The sequence below is a fragment of the Musca domestica genome, unplaced genomic scaffold (assembly GCF_030504385.1).
Source record: "Musca domestica strain aabys unplaced genomic scaffold, Musca_domestica.polishedcontigs.V.1.1 58, whole genome shotgun sequence".
In the NCBI taxonomy this organism is placed as follows: domain Eukaryota; kingdom Metazoa; phylum Arthropoda; class Insecta; order Diptera; family Muscidae; genus Musca; species Musca domestica.
This window is the reverse complement of record NW_026712360.1, coordinates 669,784-688,299: the sequence shown is the minus strand read 5'-3', so window position 1 is coordinate 688,299 and position 18,516 is coordinate 669,784. Positions and strand designations below refer to the sequence as shown.

At 38.8% G+C, this 18,516-nt stretch overlaps 3 protein-coding genes across 3 annotated transcripts; all 3 read left to right on the top strand.

Moving 5' to 3' along the window:
- The first annotated feature begins 291 nt into the window (after window positions 1–291).
- Window positions 292–11,494, top strand: LOC131805547 (protein BCL9 homolog). Its single transcript, XM_059128823.1, has 3 exons — window positions 292–474; window positions 534–4,000; window positions 8,204–11,494. Exons 2-3 carry the CDS (start codon window positions 579–581, stop codon window positions 11,259–11,261), a joined length of 6,480 nt encoding a protein of 2,159 aa, XP_058984806.1. The 5' UTR covers window positions 292–474; window positions 534–578; the 3' UTR covers window positions 11,262–11,494.
- A 989-nt stretch (window positions 11,495–12,483) lies between these two features.
- LOC131805564 (damage-control phosphatase ARMT1-like) lies at window positions 12,484–14,458 on the top strand. The gene is made up of 5 exons (XM_059128856.1): window positions 12,484–12,680; window positions 12,895–13,003; window positions 13,081–13,440; window positions 13,507–13,970; window positions 14,042–14,458. Exons 1-5 carry the CDS (start codon window positions 12,589–12,591, stop codon window positions 14,361–14,363), a joined length of 1,347 nt encoding a protein of 448 aa, XP_058984839.1. The 5' UTR covers window positions 12,484–12,588; the 3' UTR covers window positions 14,364–14,458.
- Window positions 14,459–14,840: 382 nt separating this feature from the next.
- On the top strand, window positions 14,841–18,445 carry LOC101901208 (damage-control phosphatase ARMT1). The gene is made up of 7 exons (XM_005187377.4): window positions 14,841–14,991; window positions 15,055–15,297; window positions 15,376–15,463; window positions 17,181–17,446; window positions 17,514–17,992; window positions 18,049–18,113; window positions 18,184–18,445. The coding sequence occupies exons 1-7, from the start codon at window positions 14,989–14,991 to the stop codon at window positions 18,423–18,425; spliced, it is 1,386 nt and encodes a 461-aa protein (XP_005187434.2). The 5' UTR covers window positions 14,841–14,988; the 3' UTR covers window positions 18,426–18,445.
- The last annotated feature ends 71 nt before the right edge of the window (window positions 18,446–18,516 follow it).

Genomic DNA, 18,516 nt, shown 5'->3' with positions numbered 1-18,516 from the left:
AGCGATTGCTTGAAGTGTTAAAAAATTTGAGATTTGATTAAAATTAAATATTTTAAGAACTATACACATCTTCATATAAAATTTTTAAAATTAAAATAATTTCTGAACTTTATTGTTTTGTTTACATTTTTTGACTTCTAACTGCGATATTCTTCATTCGTGGAGACGACAAAGCCGACGGCGGCGTTCTCCAAAATTAAAATAGAGACGTCAGTGCGCCGCCGACATAAACAAAATAAACTCGCTTCCACCTCATACAAAAACGATTGTCGAATATCGGGTAATCGACTACTTTCACATTTTCTCCATCACCAATTGTGCATAGTTAAGATAGATTTATTTTGGATGTAAGATCACGAAAATAAAAGAAAAGAAAAAGTATTTTAAAAGTAGAACTTTTCAACAATCCAAGCAGTGAAATTTGATCCAAAATCCGCAAAGTTTTTTCCATTTCTTGTGTATTATGTGGTGAAGGTAAGTGTTTCTGGAATGTGACTGCAGTGGCTTTCGTTGGTTGACACATATATTTTTAGAATAGAATAGTGAGTGAGTGAGGGATACAACGAGAGACACACACAATGATGGACATCAACAAAAGAATGCAGGGACTGGACGAGTCAAGTGTAAGACAAACGTCGGAAATGTCGAATTTTCCGGAATCACAATTTTCCGACACGTCCAGCAACGTTCAACAATCAACTGCCAGCAACAATAACAACAGCCCCTGCGAGGAAGAATCTACTGTAAACTTTCCAAAAACAGAAAACAGCCCCATGGTGCCAGCGTCTGATGGAGATATAGATAATATAGGTAACTCCAATGGTTCTGGCCACAACATCACATCGCCAAATTCCAAAAACACGAATAAAACTAATCCCAATGCCACGCTGACCAAGTCGGGTAGCGACGAGAAGGAAATCAAGGAGGAAACCACATTGTCGCCACCGCACACTTCTCCACTTGCTAAAAACGATGACAACGACGAGAGTCAAGAACGTGCGAAAAGTGCTGGAGCAGCAATGACTGGAAGCGTAAATCCCAACGTAGAGGGAGTCAGCACAAATGTGAGCCCCAAATCCAACCCGGATATGTTTAATAACTCCACAAATATGCAGAATTTACCCAGAGGTTTGAATCCTTATAACAACGGAAACAACAAGTTTAATTACCCAAACCAAGTTGTTGGCATAGGAGGAGTGGGAGTAGGAGGAGGAGGCGGCGGCGGCGAAAATCAAGGACCAATGAATCCTGCAAGCAATGGAGGAATCGGAGGAGGCAGTGGCGATTACCTGCAACAACACAATCACGTGTTTGTATTTTCCACGCAACTTGCAAATAAAGGTGCCGAGGCAGTTGTCGGCGGACAATTTCCCACAATTATAGCCTACCATTGTATGCAGCCATCGACGAAGTTATTTCTGGAAGACTTTTTAAAAAATCCAGCCAAAGCTTCAAAAATGCAAAAACAGAATCCACCAAACCTAATGAATCTCATGCAATCGGAAATGATGGGAAACCGACCAGGCGCCCAACCCTTTTGGTTAAATGATGGCGGTAACAATGTTGGCAAGATGCCACATAGGCCCCGTTCCCTGCGAAATGCCGGTGTCGTTAACAAAAATAGCCCTAGTTGGGAACAGGCCGCTAGTTTGGATAGTAAAATCGGACCACCATCGAATCCTTTGGATGTATTGGCCAATACTGAAGGCTTTGATAGTGCCCAAATGTGCGGTGGAGGTATTAAGGACGTCGATAAATCCAATATACCTTCACTGCAGGGTGTGAAGGTTCCAGATGAGAACCTAACACCACAGCAACGGCAGCACCGTGAGGAACAGCTGGCAAAGATAAAGAAAATCAATGAGTTTTTATTTCCCGAAAGTGATGGCAATGATTTCCAACCACCACCCATGATGAATAGCAGTGGCGGTGCCGGGGTAGGGGTACCTTCGGACGGAGCGTCTTGTACAAATAATGCAACTAATCCAATAGACAGCATGAACAATGCTTTAAATACAGGAAAAATTGCCCCGGCGGTATCCGGCACAAACATAGGTGACGATGTGCCACCAACTGGAGCTACCGGCGGAGATTCTATGCCCTTGGTACCAGGGCAAAACTCAAAACAAGGATGTACTTCAAAAATAAATGCAAATTTAAATTCATTGAAGCCCAACCCCAGTGCTCCTGATTCGAATCCAGACATGAACCCTTCCTTCAACATGAACAGCTGTCCGTCGCTAGAAGGCGATGCTGGGGGCCACAGTGGTGTCCCACCAGGGATGAACATGCCCAATGAGGAGTGGTCAAAGTTTCAGAACAATATTTTCCCCGACGGCTTCAAATTCAGAGAAAACTCCAATTCCATGAACAATCCTAGTGGTTTGCCTGGCAATCAATTACCCAACCAAACTCCGTCATTGCCCCGTCCGCTGTCTACAGGTGTTGGAGGATACGGTATGCAATCCCGCCCCAATGCCGGTCCCAGTCCTACAAACCGCAACAACAACGGGCCTCCGCCGCCATACCATCAAACACAGCGCTCAGCATCAGTGCCAATATCGACACAGTCTCCTACACAGCCCAACATCAACAACGCCACTGCAGATATAGGGTTGACATCACCTCATGGAGGACGTGTTCCCTTTGGAATGTCTTCAACGCCGCCACACATGGACTCGTCTAACACTTCCACTAGCGTAACTAATCCATCACATTCATCAGCTACATCCTTTCCCGGCCTTAACAGCGGCAATGTCAAGAATATCTATTCATCCAATATGAATTCATCACAGAACTTCGGCGGGCCACAAAATCCTGCAGGCCTCAATAATATGTCAAACTCCCCCGGTTCCCTGTCACTGCCCCATTTATCCCACGCAGAAATGGATCCCATGAATGCTGGCAACAAACTGAAACGAGGAAGTCCTCAGAAAAGCAAGAGCCCCCTCATCAATGATATGCAAGGCAACATTGGCATGGATTCCAAATATGGAAACTTCGGGCTCAATTATAACATGTGTGGAGGAGGACCCGGGGGCAATATGCCGCACGTTGGTCCCCAGAACATGCGTCAGAACATGGGACAGATGCCACCACAGTTTTGTCGTCGCATCGACAATATACCACTTAATCCGAACTGCAATCGGTTGAACCAGAATAAGCCGGTGGGTAATTTCGATCCCATTGCGTCATTAGCTCAGATGTCACAGCAGTTGACAGGCAGTGCCATGGGATTGGGCTCGCTAGGTGGTGGCGGTGGCGGCGGCGGAGGAGGCGGCAACAGTTCTTCGACTGGTCTTATGGATGTCAACAGCGGAGATATGATGGGAGGACCCCCTGGTCGCAGTGACCATCCCTTGGACCACTGCAATCAAATGCCTAACAACAACATGGGAATGCCAGGAATGGGCGGAGGTGGTCCAGGACGTCCTGGTCCCTATGGGTCCGACCCAATGAACAGCATGGATGCAATGGATCAGCGCATGTTAAATGGGAAAATGTGTCTGCCGGGGCACTTTAATCACAATCCCCTGACCGGTGTTGGGTTGAGAGACTCCAACATGGGTGGCAACGATATGATGTCTGCAAATCGCGCCATGAATCGTCGAATGCCAAATAATTTCGATAACTTTAACATGTCGTCGAACGTGCATGTCCGTGCAAGCGCTCCCAATACCATCCAGTATATGCCTGCCAGATCTCAAAATATGAACAATATGCGAATGCCACCCAGCATGGAGTTCTTTCAACGTTATGGTAATCCTCACGGCAACCAGATGGGTGGTGGTGTGGGCAATGCACCCGGTGGAATGCCCAACAACGATATGCAGAATCCCAATATGATGAATTTATTTGGAAATTGTGGTCAGATGCCACCTAATGGACGGGGAGGGGGTCCCGGAATGGGTGGACCCGGGCCAGTTGGTTTTGAGCCGAATGATCTGGGAGTTGAAGGCAATCTAATGCACAACGATGCACCCTACATGAATGTACCATGAATCTCGCCGAGTACATCATGCCCCATCGTCATCGTCGTGGTCGTCGTCTTCGTCGTCACCAACGTCATCAACATCAAATTTGTGTCCCTGTTTTTGTGTCGTTCCATGTACTCATTCAGTACAATACGAAATTCTGTAGCAAAATTGATGTAGTGCCATTCTAAGCGCCACCCTCTTGTCTTTAACACGTTACGCTCGTTTGTGCTGCTAATCATCGATGAGTAAATGAAATTTGTTCGTGTATATTATTACAAAAAAGAAAAACAAAAAAGAAAAAAAGAAGAGAAAATATGAAAAATAGACATAATTAGTTTAAGAAATCTGATTTTCTTTAATACATGTTGAAAATACATACAAATACCGTTGGGCTAATCCAAACCGAATTTCGTTTTGTAAATTGTGGACGGACACAGCACAGCATACGCTAGCCATGGCTAGTGGAAATGTCCTTGTTTTCGTACCTTCTGAAATGCTGTATAAGAAAATTGATCGGAAACATTGAGTTGTGAGCGTAGCTCAGATCAAATTGTTTCTAAAAAAATGATATAAGAAATACTCTTCTCCGTTTTTTCCGAAACCCAGCAGACAAACCATATATTCAATGGTGCAAGCTTATTCTTTTTTTTTTTTTTTTGTTCTTCAGACTCTTTTGGCTTGCACATGATCGTAACAAAAGCAAAAAGAAGAACTAAATATTTGTATTATTTTCCCAATACAATTTGTATCTTAATTTTAGTTTATTCCTATAGTAAGGTATTATTTAATGGTATTTGATTCGAAGCATAATTTTAAAACCGGTCATTTTTTTGGCGGTAAGAAGCAGCAGCTGGAGATTTTTACATTTTTTTCTATTATTATTATAATTATTAGTACTATAGACAACACATCTGATTTCCGCTTTTAATTTAATTGTAAATTGTATTGTTGTATGCATGTAGTTTACATATTACCATCTATCCCCCCGCCCCCTCCTCCCCCTTTATGTATATATTAATATTATACCTATCTATAAGCAATATTGTATATTGTAATATTCACAAAGATTTGTTCTTTCTTTTAATTTCTCTTAGTTTCTTGTTTAACTTTAATCTACCTTTTTAAGTGTATGACCTAATTATGACCCACTTTGGAAATGCATTAGCCAGTAAGATATTTCACTTTGCATCACTAATAAAGGATTGGTAATGAAATAAATACATATGTATGTACATAGGGGGTATGGGTGGGGTGGTGTGTTCCCATTTATAAGTGGTACTTGTAAAATGATTGATTTCGAGTCGTGTCGTATGGACCAAGGCCTACATAAGGTCGGCCAGTAAGCCCATCTGACAACTAACCAAGTTTGCTGTCAAAAAACCGGTTTGAAATTCAAAGAGAGTCAGATCACTCAAAATATCTCTTTCGAGACGCTCTCTTTTAAAGAATTTTTGTGTTAACTTCCAGTAACAATTTGCTACAATTGTTACAAATGTAAAGGTAACCAGACACACCTACAAGATCTCTGAATAAGATAGGTATGTCAAATTTGGAACATATTTCAGTTTTTTTTTTTTTTTTTTGGAAATTTTCTGTCAACTTTAAATCCAGAAAACTTTTTTTTGTTTGAAAATTGCTGACAACCCTACCTATACAATGTACCTTGGTCAATGCTACAATAAACCTGCATTCAAATAATAATATCAAACCCTTCATATTTTCTAATTTGTCTGGTCCAATTTTAGCTGTTTTCAATGGGTTCCCATCTCTGATATGTGTATAAATATATGTTATTTATCATTGATTTTTAAAATATATAGTTTTTTTTTAAACTTATATATAGTTCTACTTATTTTTGAAGAAACGTTTAAAATTGTTTGAAATTTCATTATTCCTAAGCTTTGATGCTTCTACCTTTGGTAGTAAGCATGGTACAATAAGGAGATAAAACAGCTTCGTAAAACTACAGAAATACAGCCCTGCGGCTATGCCCGCTTTCTGTCAGAATTATTCAAAATTATGGGCAACAAGTTATTTTCATTTATTAGATATTTTTGTTAATTTTTAAAATGAGCCAAATAACGCGAAAGATGAATCAAATGCCTGGGTTCAGTCTTTAAATTCCATGGCAAATCTTGGTAATATTAAAAATGCGCGCCCCGCAATTTAAGTTTCTTCCAATCACTGATTTTGAAAATATTTTGTTTTTACTCTCCAAAACAAAAAATAAATACACAAAATTGGCAGAAGTCGTGCACGCTTAGAAAAAAATTGTAATCAGCTGGTACCTCTACCCTACCTTTTTGTTGTACCATGGTAGTAAGTTGGGCCTTTATAAACATGGTACAATGAAGAGAAGGTAGGCTAACTTTAAAAAAATTGCATGTATAGAGGTCTACCTATTTGGCTTGCAATGGCAGAATTACTATCAAAACAATCAAAAAAACTTGATGCATTGATTTTGAATAAATAATTGAAAACCGCGAAAGGTCAAAAATTCTTTTCAAAATCATGTCCTATATATCTTTAGAAGTTTATTTTGCTACAAGAACTGTAGATTTTGTCGATGCATACGTGGCAACAAGCATTTTGAAAACACCCGAATTTGAATATTTTTTTTAACTTTTTTTATTATTTAAAGAAATACACACACATAAACAAATAAAGTTGATATATTAAGCCAAGAAAATAAAAAAAATTAGAATCATTATCAATGATCACGGGTGCCATGGGTATAAATTAAGCTATTTAGCCCTGTATCTTTGGAAAAATAAAAAAATGTAAAAATATATTTAAGAGACTTCTGATATGCTTGCGTTCTACCAAATGGAAAAAATTTGGAACAGAGCTACTGTCCGGTTGGTTTATTTTTTAGTTGTCTTTTTGATTCCTTCTGCCCACCGTATTCATAAACTGAACCATATGGAATTGGAACGAAATGAGATAGAGGAATTGGTTCACACGGCTCCTAGCTTGTTCACTTCAATTGTTTTACGTCAATTATTCGACAATCTTTTTGTCTTTTCCATAATATTTTGTATTTTGATCCGCTCTGTTACTCTTTTAGTAAAAACGAAAGAAGAATCAATTACTATGTGTACTCTGGTTCCTTCGTTCATTTTGTGAACGTTGCAGCTGTTTTTACGAGAAAATCGAACAACGAATTTTTCGATTTTCAGATCCCTAATTTATATATTTTGTTTTGGATCTCGATTCCTTTACCCTACGGTTTAAATGGGGTGTTTGCTAAACTTGTCATTCCGTTTGCAACACATCGAAATATTCTTCTGAGACTCCTTAACCTATATATGTATATCAATGATCTATGTTGAGTCATGTGAAAAGGGAAAAAACCTCAAAATATATCCAAGAGTTTGTACTAAACTAGAGTTGGTTATACCTACCTCTGGAAAAAAACTCTTATAAATCCCATAGTTTTTACTAAACTAGAGTTGTTCCCAATTTGTCCATATAAGTATAGCCCCATGTAAGTAAACACCCATTTGACCATAAGTCAAATTTTCAATGGTGGAGGGTGTAAAAAGTTCACCCAGCCCATCTCACCGTCATTTCATTTCTACTTGTTATCTTTATTTCCTTCCATTTGCTTTGGTTTCTTAGCCAAGATTCTCAGTACGTACGACAATGTATAAAATATAATAAAAAAATGAATTGCTGTAAAAGTTGGATATTTAACAAAAATATGGAATAAGTGAGAGGCATGGTTCTGATTAGTCAGTAAATAAAGTAAATACTAAACAAAATAACAAATTAGTTACAAAAATAGACGTCAAAAAGTTGATTTCATTTCGGGAAATTTGGTGTAATTTTTCCGGTAAATTCAATAAAAAAAATTATTTACACATTCATCGACCAATTATGGCCAGAAGTAAAAACGAAGGTTCCCTCACGCTGTGTCACATATCAACCTAAGCATGATTGATTGGACTCCAATACGATGTGCATCAGTTGTGCAATCTATAGTCTTGACAATGAAGCCTTCAGACAAAGATATGGAAAATAAGAATACCCATAAAACCCATGCATTTTTTAGCTAAACTGGAAGAGTTCTAATGAAAAGCGGTAGATAGGTATGTAAAGCATCCTCCAATTCCATATGGATTTATGCTAATCGCGCTGCTTTCTTTTCCAGAAGCCTCTTCTTGGAATTCGTCGTTATGTCTTCTTTCTTTCTGGCAACAATACCAAGGATACTCATAAATAAGGAGGAACGGAATGCAACATACAATTAAGACATCCAACAGTCCTTGCGAAGAAGAACATTTATATGGCATCCAAAGGACTGATGGAAGTGAATGCTCGGCAACCGGAGATACAGGAGGAGGTGGTGGAGACATTGACAATACAGCCGGCGATAGCAGCTCGCCAAACACAAAACAGTCGTTATGTAAACAGGGTGCTTTGAACAAAATAAAACCCAACAATGTACACTCAGTGGCCTCGACAAAAGTCCTTACAGAGGGACATGATATCAAAAAGGAGGAACCATCTTCACCCGTGTCACAACTAGGATTTGTGACAAACTCTGGCATATCCCACTGTGAAAATGACGATCGTGGCACTAACATACCGCTTAACGCCTCACCCTCCACGTTTCCCAGAAGTATTAGCTGCAATGATCTGGAAGAGAATTCCACAAGTGCTAGTGTTAATATACCAGGCAGTTCCATTGATGGTTGTGGTCTCTTGAATACGAACATAAGACCAAAGTCTGAAGATGAATGCGTTGCATACATTTCGAATTTGTCGAAAAATTTGAACACACCCATAGGAAACAATAACCCAACCCAACAACGGCAGGCGGAAAAGCAAGGTCTGCTTAATGCAACTAGCCATAATAGTGAGTTCTTGCAACCCCAAAATCATGTATTCGTTTTTTCCACCCAACTTGCCAATAAAAGTGCAGAAGCAGTACTAAGTGGTCAGTTTCCAACAATCATAGCTTATCACTACATGCAGCCATCCACGAAATTATTTCTAGAAGACTTTTTAAAAAATCCCTCCAGGGCATCCAAATTACAACGTCAGTACTCACTGAATATAATGAATGCCATGAATTCAGCTGGCGGAGGTGGAAATGGCCCATGTTCGGGTTCCCAGCCTTATTGGCTGAATGAATGCAACAATTCTGGCACACCGTCAAACCGACTTGGGTTGGATAGTGCCGCTGGACCAGACAAAACCAAACCCTTGTGGGACGAGACAATGAATCCATTTGACTTGTTGGGAGCCAATGAATATTTCGAAAATGCCAAAGCAGCCGCCATTATTGGTGGTATGCGAATGGAAGACAGGACAAGTATGATACCATCTCTGCAAGGGATAAAAGTGCCGGATGAAAATCTCACTCCACAACAGCGGCAGCACCGCGAGGAGCAATTGGCCAAATTGAAGAAAATGAATAAATTTCTATTTCCTGAAAATGATTCGCAAACCTTAACAACACAATTGACCGCTGCAGGACCCTCTGGAAATTCTGCTGATGGGTTGCATAACCCTTCAGGAAATTGTCCAGATGCTTCTAATAAAATGTTTCAGCAATCTTTGCGCCATTTGCGTGGCAATGTGGGAAGTGAGCCAAGCATTCCTTCCGGTGGCCTACAATCCAGTAGTAAACAATCGAATCTACCAAAAACGAATCTGAAAGACAGGACTTCATGTGATGCAGGCAACGAACAAAGCAATCGTTCGGCTAACATGGCTGCCTCCTTTGGCATGGCCGATAAGAGCTCTGCTTCCGAAGGAAACATTAAGGAAACTATGTTGGGATCATCCAACCTCAATACGACCCAAGATCAGTGGAATAAATTTCAAAACAACTCATTTCCGGATAACTTGAAGAGCCGGGAAACAAACATTGCCGACAGCCAGGCGGGTGGCGGACCTACGCTGTCACGGTCCATGTCGATGGGATCAAGTGCTGGTGTTTATAGCGTGCCGCCGTCTCGTTCAAACACTACAACAAATAACGACTGCAACAAAGGCCCTCTCCCACCGTCTACATACCAGCAAACACAGCGATCGGCTTCAGTACGAATAGCTACACCATCTCCAACGAACGTTAACAGTTCTAGCCAAGATATGTCACTGACATCGCCACAAAGAACAAACCCGGATGTGGTGGCAAACACATCTGGCAACACAACTCAATCCACCCAGTCGAATGCAACAACATCAAGTGGAATCCCAGGTCCCAGTAACAATGGCGGCTCCAGTCTCCACACTCTACCACCACCAATGACTTCCGAAGAAATGGATAGCCTAAAATCAAAAGAAATTAGTCCCCAGCAGAAATTTAAAGGACACAACGGAAATGATATCCCTCCCAACAACAGTTGCATGGATGTGAAATACAACAATTTCCATTTGAATTATCCTGCAGGCGGTAATGTTATGGCTCCCACTGTTCCACAAAATATGCAGCGTCACAGTATGCAGCAGATGGCTCCTCAGTTGTGTCGTCGCATCGACAACATGCCATTAAATCCAAACTGTAATCGCTTGAATCAAAATAAAAGTGGAGGCCATTTTGATCCAATATCTTCCCTTGCCCAAATGTCTCAGCAATTGACTGGCTGTGGCATGGGTTTAAATTCAATGGGACCTGGAGGTGCTGCAGGAGGAGGCCTTTTGGAGGGTGATGACCTTTTGCTGGCACATTCTGGCCATGTTAATGATCGCACATTAGGCCACTGTAACCAGTTTTCAAATGCTAATCATTTGAGCATGATGGGAATGGGCATGAGTGGCGGTGGAGCAAATAGACCTGGCCAATTCCATGGCGACATGAACAGCATGTTATGTGGCGAACGGATGGATGGGCGCATGTTAAACGGCAAAATGTATGTACCTAATATGGCGGGACACTTCAATCCAAATTCTATGAATGGTAATCTTGACGACCACCATGATTTGTTATCGCCGAATCGCCAGTCATTTGGTCGTCGCCTTTCCACGACATCTTCCAATGTCCAGATCAAAGCGAATGCCCCAAATACGATACAATACATGCCGGTGGTCAGGTCTCAAAACATCAACAATATGAGGATGGCGCCGAATAATGATTTCTTTCAAAGCTACTCAAATCAACAAATAATGGGAAATGTGGGTGCGAATATGATGAATATGTTCGCCAGCTCTAATCAAATGCAACAACTAGCTATTGGCATGGGTGGCGACGTTAATAGAGGTTTTGAGCCACACGATTTGGAGTTAGAGGGAAATCTTCACCAGCCCACTGACGATTACATGAATGTGCACTGAAAACTGAGAAGTCGAACCTAATGTCAGTATTCTTTTTTTCTCAGATTACCATTGACGATTTTCCGAATTACATGGTCATTCCCATGGTCAAAAATGCAAGTCAACTGTTTTATTCTACAAAGCAGAATGCAAAACTTAAAGTGATTCCGACAAACGTTTGTTAGATGGAAACTAAGATACTACCCTAAAAGGAGGGCCGACCTATCTGACAGATAATGCGAATGCAGGAAGTTTGTGAGAAAAAAAATGTTTGATACATTTTTCTTCTTCGTATGAGCGTGAGCAGCCCCGAAACTTCATCACTTAGGGGTATTGTCTTGTTGATCCTGCATTAAAGCAAAATATAAAAAAAAAAAATATAAACATAAATTATTCATACACAAGTCTAGATATTACACTTGGATAGGGAAATTTATCAGAAAAAAAAATATAATTCACATAAAAAACTTTTCACCCTTACATACATATTATGTATATGCATATTACATACCAACAATTCATTTTAAATGAAAGTAGTATTACTATTACAAAATGTAATAAAATTAAGTTTTTTTAATAAAAGAAAAATAGCTACTTGTGTCTTTTTTAATAATAAGCCGAAAATAGGGAATTTTCCCAATAAAGGATGAGAAGGAATTTTGTAAAAAGAGATAAAACGAATCCTTCCTTGTACCAACGAAAAAGTACCGATAATTCTCTAAACCAGATCTGAATTTTCCTAGTTTCATATGAATCAGGACGTAGTCCTGTAGTGGAACTCGGCCAAGTTAAAATACTTATACTTAGTAACGAAATTAATGTAGTCGCTAAGACCGATAGATACTAATGTTGTAAACTTTAACTTCTTTTTTATATCAAATCAAAAATTTCCCACTACGATTTACAGCAATTTTTGATTTTTATCAAGGCTTTTCTGTCAGTACGAGCATTTGTTTCATTTCCATTCTCCTTGCCTTTCTCTCTCTCTTTGTCTCATGAAAAAATAGTAGAGATTTGCCGCAAGTAAACTTGCCTATTGTAATTCGAGTGCATTTCTTCTCCTTAAAAGGACGAGACACAAAAAGGTTGGTAGCCGCATCGACACATATGACGGTACATTAGACTGTTAACAAAGTTTTTAACTAAAATTTGAATAATTTTTGAAGGAATCCGTTAGGAACTACGTAAATTGTGTAGAAAGGAAATGAAACATTACGGCCCATGTCAGTTGAACATTGGGATTGGTTTCTGTAGTTCCTTTTAGAGAATAGTATTTTTGAACCATTTACTAATTCATTGAAATTCTCTTGTTTTGTGTCCAGAAAGAAATAACCACCAAATAAATAAAATGGATTCTAGTTCCTCTGAATTTGACAAAAAATATAATATTGTGGATGCAGTTACGCCGAAACATATTCCGCTATCAGGACGCTATAAAAAGTTAGAATCATAAGACAGGTGATACCTGGACTTTGTTGCCTATAAATAACGCCACTCGATGTAGTCCAAAGATCATTATCAATTATAAATTCATAGGGAGATTTGCTGCTAGATAAAGAGGAAACTCTTTTTCTTCTTCTGACTATTTCACTATTTATTTTTATTCAATATTATTCCAATCCAATTTTAATGCTGGATTCTAATTCTAATGTAGGAGCTTTGCCTATCACACGCTGAAAGAACGTCTGCCGGTTATATTAACCCAAATAATAGATAGTTTAACAAAAGAAAAAGACGAAATTTCAGAAAAGTATCAAGGAGAGGTACAATTGCTATCCACTTAAGAATCGGAATACCCGCACACTGTAGACGAAACTCATTGGACATTCTTCTCTTGCAGGAAACGCGTGAGGAGATCAAGAACATTGTGGGCCAAATTTCCAAATTGAAATATCAACTCCAAACCGATAAACCGTTTGAACATTTTCAAGGCATCGAACCGGACCAAGAACTGTGGAACAGTTTCATAGATGCTTTGCCAGAAAATGGCCGCTCCTTTTACCAAACGGCATGGCTTTATGGCGAGTGTTATATGTATAGGAAGGTGTTTTCGTTTTTTGAAAACTCCCAGACTTTGAAGACTTATGACTACTTTTTCAAGCAAAAAGCCAAGGCACTGGCCATGGATGAGGTTGCGGCCATAGCCAAGCGTTTACGAAGTACAGACAAGAGCTATGAAACGTTTTCTCGATTGTTGAAGGTAACTGAGTTAAATGTTTGAATGGAATTCAATTTAATTTTGAGTTTCTTCTTCTTCTATTTCTAGTTAAATTTATGGGGCAACAAATGTGATCTTTCAATAATAATACCCACAAATTTCGATCCCAATCAAAATGTTTACGACAACTGCACAAAATTCGATGACCACATATTGGTGGATAACAGCAAAAGCATATGGGAGTGTCTGGTTTCTGCGGACCAAACGAAACCTGTTATAGTAGACTTTGTTTTAGATAATGCTGGATTTGAGTTCTATACCGATTTAATACTGGCCGAATTCTTGCTGGAAAAGAATTTGGCCACAAAGGTGCGTTTTCATGTGAAACCAATGCCTTGGTTTGTTTCAGATGTTACCCCAGCCGACTTTCAATACACATTTGAGTATCTAAGCAATCATGATTTGAGTTATTTGAAGGAACAAGGGCAACGTTGGAAGCAATATGTGACGGAAGGCAAATTTCAATTGGCCAATTTGAGTTATTTCTGGTGCAGTCCAATCGAATATTATAAGTGAGTGTGTGGGGGGGGGGATTTTGTTATAAAAAGAGTGGAGTTGTACAAATAAATTTTATTTCTTTTAGGATGCGTGAAGTGGACTTGCAGTTGTTCCAATATTTAAGTGAGGCCCATTTAATTATTTTCAAGGGCGATTTAAATTATCGTAAACTCGTGGGCGATATGAACTGGGATCCCACAGATGATTTTCTAACATGTCTAAGAGGATTCCAACCCACAAATTTGTGTACCCTGCGCACAGTAAAGGCCGATGTGATATGTGGACTTAAACAAGGCAAAGCCGAAGAATTGTCCCGTTTGAATCCCAAGTGGATGGAGACTGGTGAATATGGACTTATCAAATACATGGAAACATCTCAGTGTAGCTGTAGTCATGATGGCAAATAATTCTTGTTTTGCTGAAAATTGTAAAAACTTTTGAAAATTACTCTAATCAATTTGCTTTTGGTTTGAAAATAAAGACATCTTGGAGAAATTAGAAACAGGGTTAATTTTTGAGACGAATAAAAGGTAAGGACTTGGTATTTTTAGAAAATAGTCGAGGATCGAATCATAATTTGAAAGTGAATTTAATGTTAAGAATATAATCGTTTTATGTCTGTTTTACCAAACCAGATGAGACAATCGCAAATAAAAGAGACTGACCTACAAAATATTCAAATTTGTAGTACATATAAGGAAAATGTTTAAAGTAAATAAATTTATGATCCAATTTGTTTATATTGTTGATGATCTGTAAGTTAGTGTATATATGTATGTGTGAAAAAGAAAAGCGCACAACGTACACGATGAGTTTGGGGGAAAATCAATAATGTGCAGTATATGTAGGTAGGTAGGTATATATTTTGCATTTAGTCTTCTCATACACTTGTTATTTTTCTTAGCGATTGCATGTCTCAGCCCAGCGCAGTATTACGTAAAAAAATAAAAAACTTTTTCTGTTTTATATATTCTGCCAAAGGAAGAGGAGAGATTTTTTGAAATAAGATAAGTAAGGATAGATTGAAATAACATGGTAAGAGAATATGCACTTAAATTATGTTTATGTGTGCTTATGATTCTTTGGTTTTCCACATAGTCGCTGCCATCGGAAAACAAAACAAATGTAAACGAGTCATTGCCGCAGCCAAACGGTTTAGATGCATTTGATATAGAACATGGCATTTCTGACATTGAAACACCCCCGGAGGTTCCATTAAGTGGACAATTCAAAAAGTGTTTTGCATATTTTACAATACGTTATCGTTTGCCCAACATTTTAGTTTCCCTTTTGAATTCCATAAGGGAAGATTTAAAAGTGAACCCATCCAACTATGAAGAGGTAATTGTTGCCATTTTGGTTTGTGTGTGTGCGTGTGTGTATTTAAAATTAATATACATTTTATTGTTGTTTATCTAGGCTGATATATCCTTTGTGTTGGAATCCATTGAAAAACTGAAAACCCAAGTGGAAAACAATGGAAGATTGGAGAAGATTGCATCCAAAGGTAAAGTTCATGGACAAATTGTGTTGTTTTATATTATCTTTTTTTTTTGCCAAATAACATTGCTGAGACGGATTATATGAAACAAGTAAAAGATTATCAGTCGGTTTTGCACAGATGTATACCCCCAGCCTTGAGTTATGATTATTTAAACTGTTGACCCTTTATGGGGGAGGTTCCGTACCAGTTGGCCAATATTGACCAATTCGTATCTGACCTAAGACAGATAAAAATATTACAACATTCCAGATTTGGACTATATCGACTACGTCCTATATTTTATATGAGATATGTGTGAGGTATGGCGGACCGTAGTATTTCATTCAAAATACAGATCAAAATACTGGTATGTGCAAAATTTGAAGGAAATCAAATATAAGTATTGCAACTTGTGAGCCTTTGTGGGTGAGGTACCAGAAGGAGTGGACCGATATATACCATCTTCAGAGCAGATCTTGTGTTAGTAGAAATAATCGGATGTGTGAAATATGAAGAGAACCGGATATTTATTTCGGATTTAATGATTGTTTTGGTTATTCAAAACGTTGACCCTTTGTAGGGGAGGTACCAGAAGAAATGGTCCGATCTCTACCACATTTATAACAGATCTTGTGTTGGTGGAAATATTTAGATGTACCAAGTCTGTATGAAATCGGATGTTGATTTCGCGATTTATAAGCTTCATGGGTACTCAAAATTTTGACCCTTTGTGGGAGAGGTACCAGAAGGAATAGACCGATATATCCCATTTTTACACCAGACCTTGAGTTAATACAAATATTGTGATTTGTGTAATTTGAAGAGAACCCGATGCTTATTTCGTATTTTATTTATGATTGTTATGGTTATTCAAAACATTGAACCTTTGTGGGGCAGGTACCAGAAGGAATGGTCGGATCTGTACCATCTTTATAACAGATCTTGTGTTAATGGAAATATTGAGATGTGCCAAGTCTAAATGGAATCGGATGTTAACTTCGTGTTTTATAAGCTTCATGAATATTCAAAATGTTGAACCTTTGTGAGGGAGGTGCCAGAAGGAGTGGACCGATATATTCCATCTTCACACCAGACCTTTGGTTAATAAAAGTATTGTGATGTGTGGAATTTGAAGACAATCGGATTTTTACATCATATTTTATAAGAGTTAAAAATACTGAAAATGTTGACGCTTTATGGGGGAGGTACTTGATGGAGCGGATCGATATTGTCCATTTTCGCCCCTGACCTAGCACTGATGCAAATATTAGGATTCGCAAAGTTGGAGCCAAATCCAATAATCCTTTCTCTTTCTGTGCAATAAATTATTTTCTTTAAAAATGTTGACATTTTGTGGGGGAGGTACCAGAAGGAGTGGACCGATATTGCCCATCTCCGAATTCGATCTAAGTTTGACAATTACATTAAGATGTAGCAAGTTTGGACCAAATCGGATACTCCCTTCGAGAGTTATCGTGCGCAACACCCAGCCAGACAGACGGACATCGGTAGATCGACTACAAATGTCCCCAAACGGATTTGATCCAAAGAGTCCTAGGGTCTAAAACCGTTATTTCGATGAGGCACGTTGATGAGACTTTGACAAATGAATTCTTGAGAACTTATCCCATTTAAAGCAACTCAAAAAAAAGTATGTCTTATTTCATTTAACAGACAGGCCTCCAACAAATTCTTCAAACCGGGATTCAAGGAATTTATACTTTTTATAAATTGATTTCAGCTCCTGATGTCGACATTTGGAATAACTTCATTGCAAATTTACCAGAAAATGCATCCTTTTTCAACATCTGTTGGTTGTATGCTGAATGTTATCTGTACAGGCGGATATATTCTCTGTTCGAGGCTACCAATACTATGGCACAATACGATTACTTTGGACCACAAAAAATGAAAGCCCTACAAATGTCCGATCATGTCATGGAGGAGTTAATACAAACTACCGACAATTGCGAAAATACGTGTGAAACATTTTGCCACATGCTAAAGGTAGTAGTGCTCTGAAAATACATCCAAGTAGAACTAATAACTAACTTGTACTTTCTGTTGAGTACAGCTCAATCTCTGGGGTAATAAATGTGATTTGTCTTTGAGTTCGGGCAAGGATGTCAAACCCCTGGAAAATCTAAGCCAACTCATTGTTAGTCTCAATACAAATATATTGGTCGATGACAGTGCTGCCATTTGGAACTGTCTGAATCAGCAGCCGGCGCAGCAGCAACAGGTTGCCGATACCAAGTATGTTGATCTGATATGTGATAATGCTGGTTTCGAACTATTTACCGACTTACTTTTTGGTCAGTACCTGTTGCAAAATGCATTGGCAAAAGTTGTGCGCTATCATGTCAAGGCAATGCCGTGGTTTGTTTCCGATACCACGGCGCAAGATATACACAAAACTTTGAAATACCTAGATGGCCACAAGTCGCACGTTTTAAGGGATTTCGGTAAACGATGTAGCAAATATTTTGAAGAGGGTGCTTTTCAAATTGCCGAAGAGAGCTACTTTTGGACAACGCCCTACGAATTTTACAGGTAAGAGTAGAATTGAACAAGCTTCGTCTAGCCTAATCGCCGATAATCTTTAACAGAATGAGCGAAATTAATCCCAAATTATACAAGGATTTGTCAACGTCATCACTGTTAGTGTTTAAAGGTAATTTTATAAAAAGAAAAAGATTTGGTAGCAATGTTGTCATGCCAATTTGTTGCCCCCCCCTTTTCAGGTGACCTAAACTATCGCAAATTACTGGGCGATTTCAATTGGAATTTCAGCGATGATTTTCGCAAATGTTTACGTGGTTTCAATCCCACCAGGCTTTGTACTCTACGCACAATTAAAGGTGATCTGTTATGTGGACTTAAACCAGAATCGGTGAAGTGTCCCGACCTGGCCCGCCAATTGAGTTTGGGCAAAAATGATTGGATGTTCACGGGGAATTATGCAGTTATACAGTTATTGTTGTAATGTGTTAATGTTTTTATAATTAAATATATATGTATTTGTTAAAAAAAAAACAATGAACAAATATGCGTTAAAACAATTGAATTAAATTTGA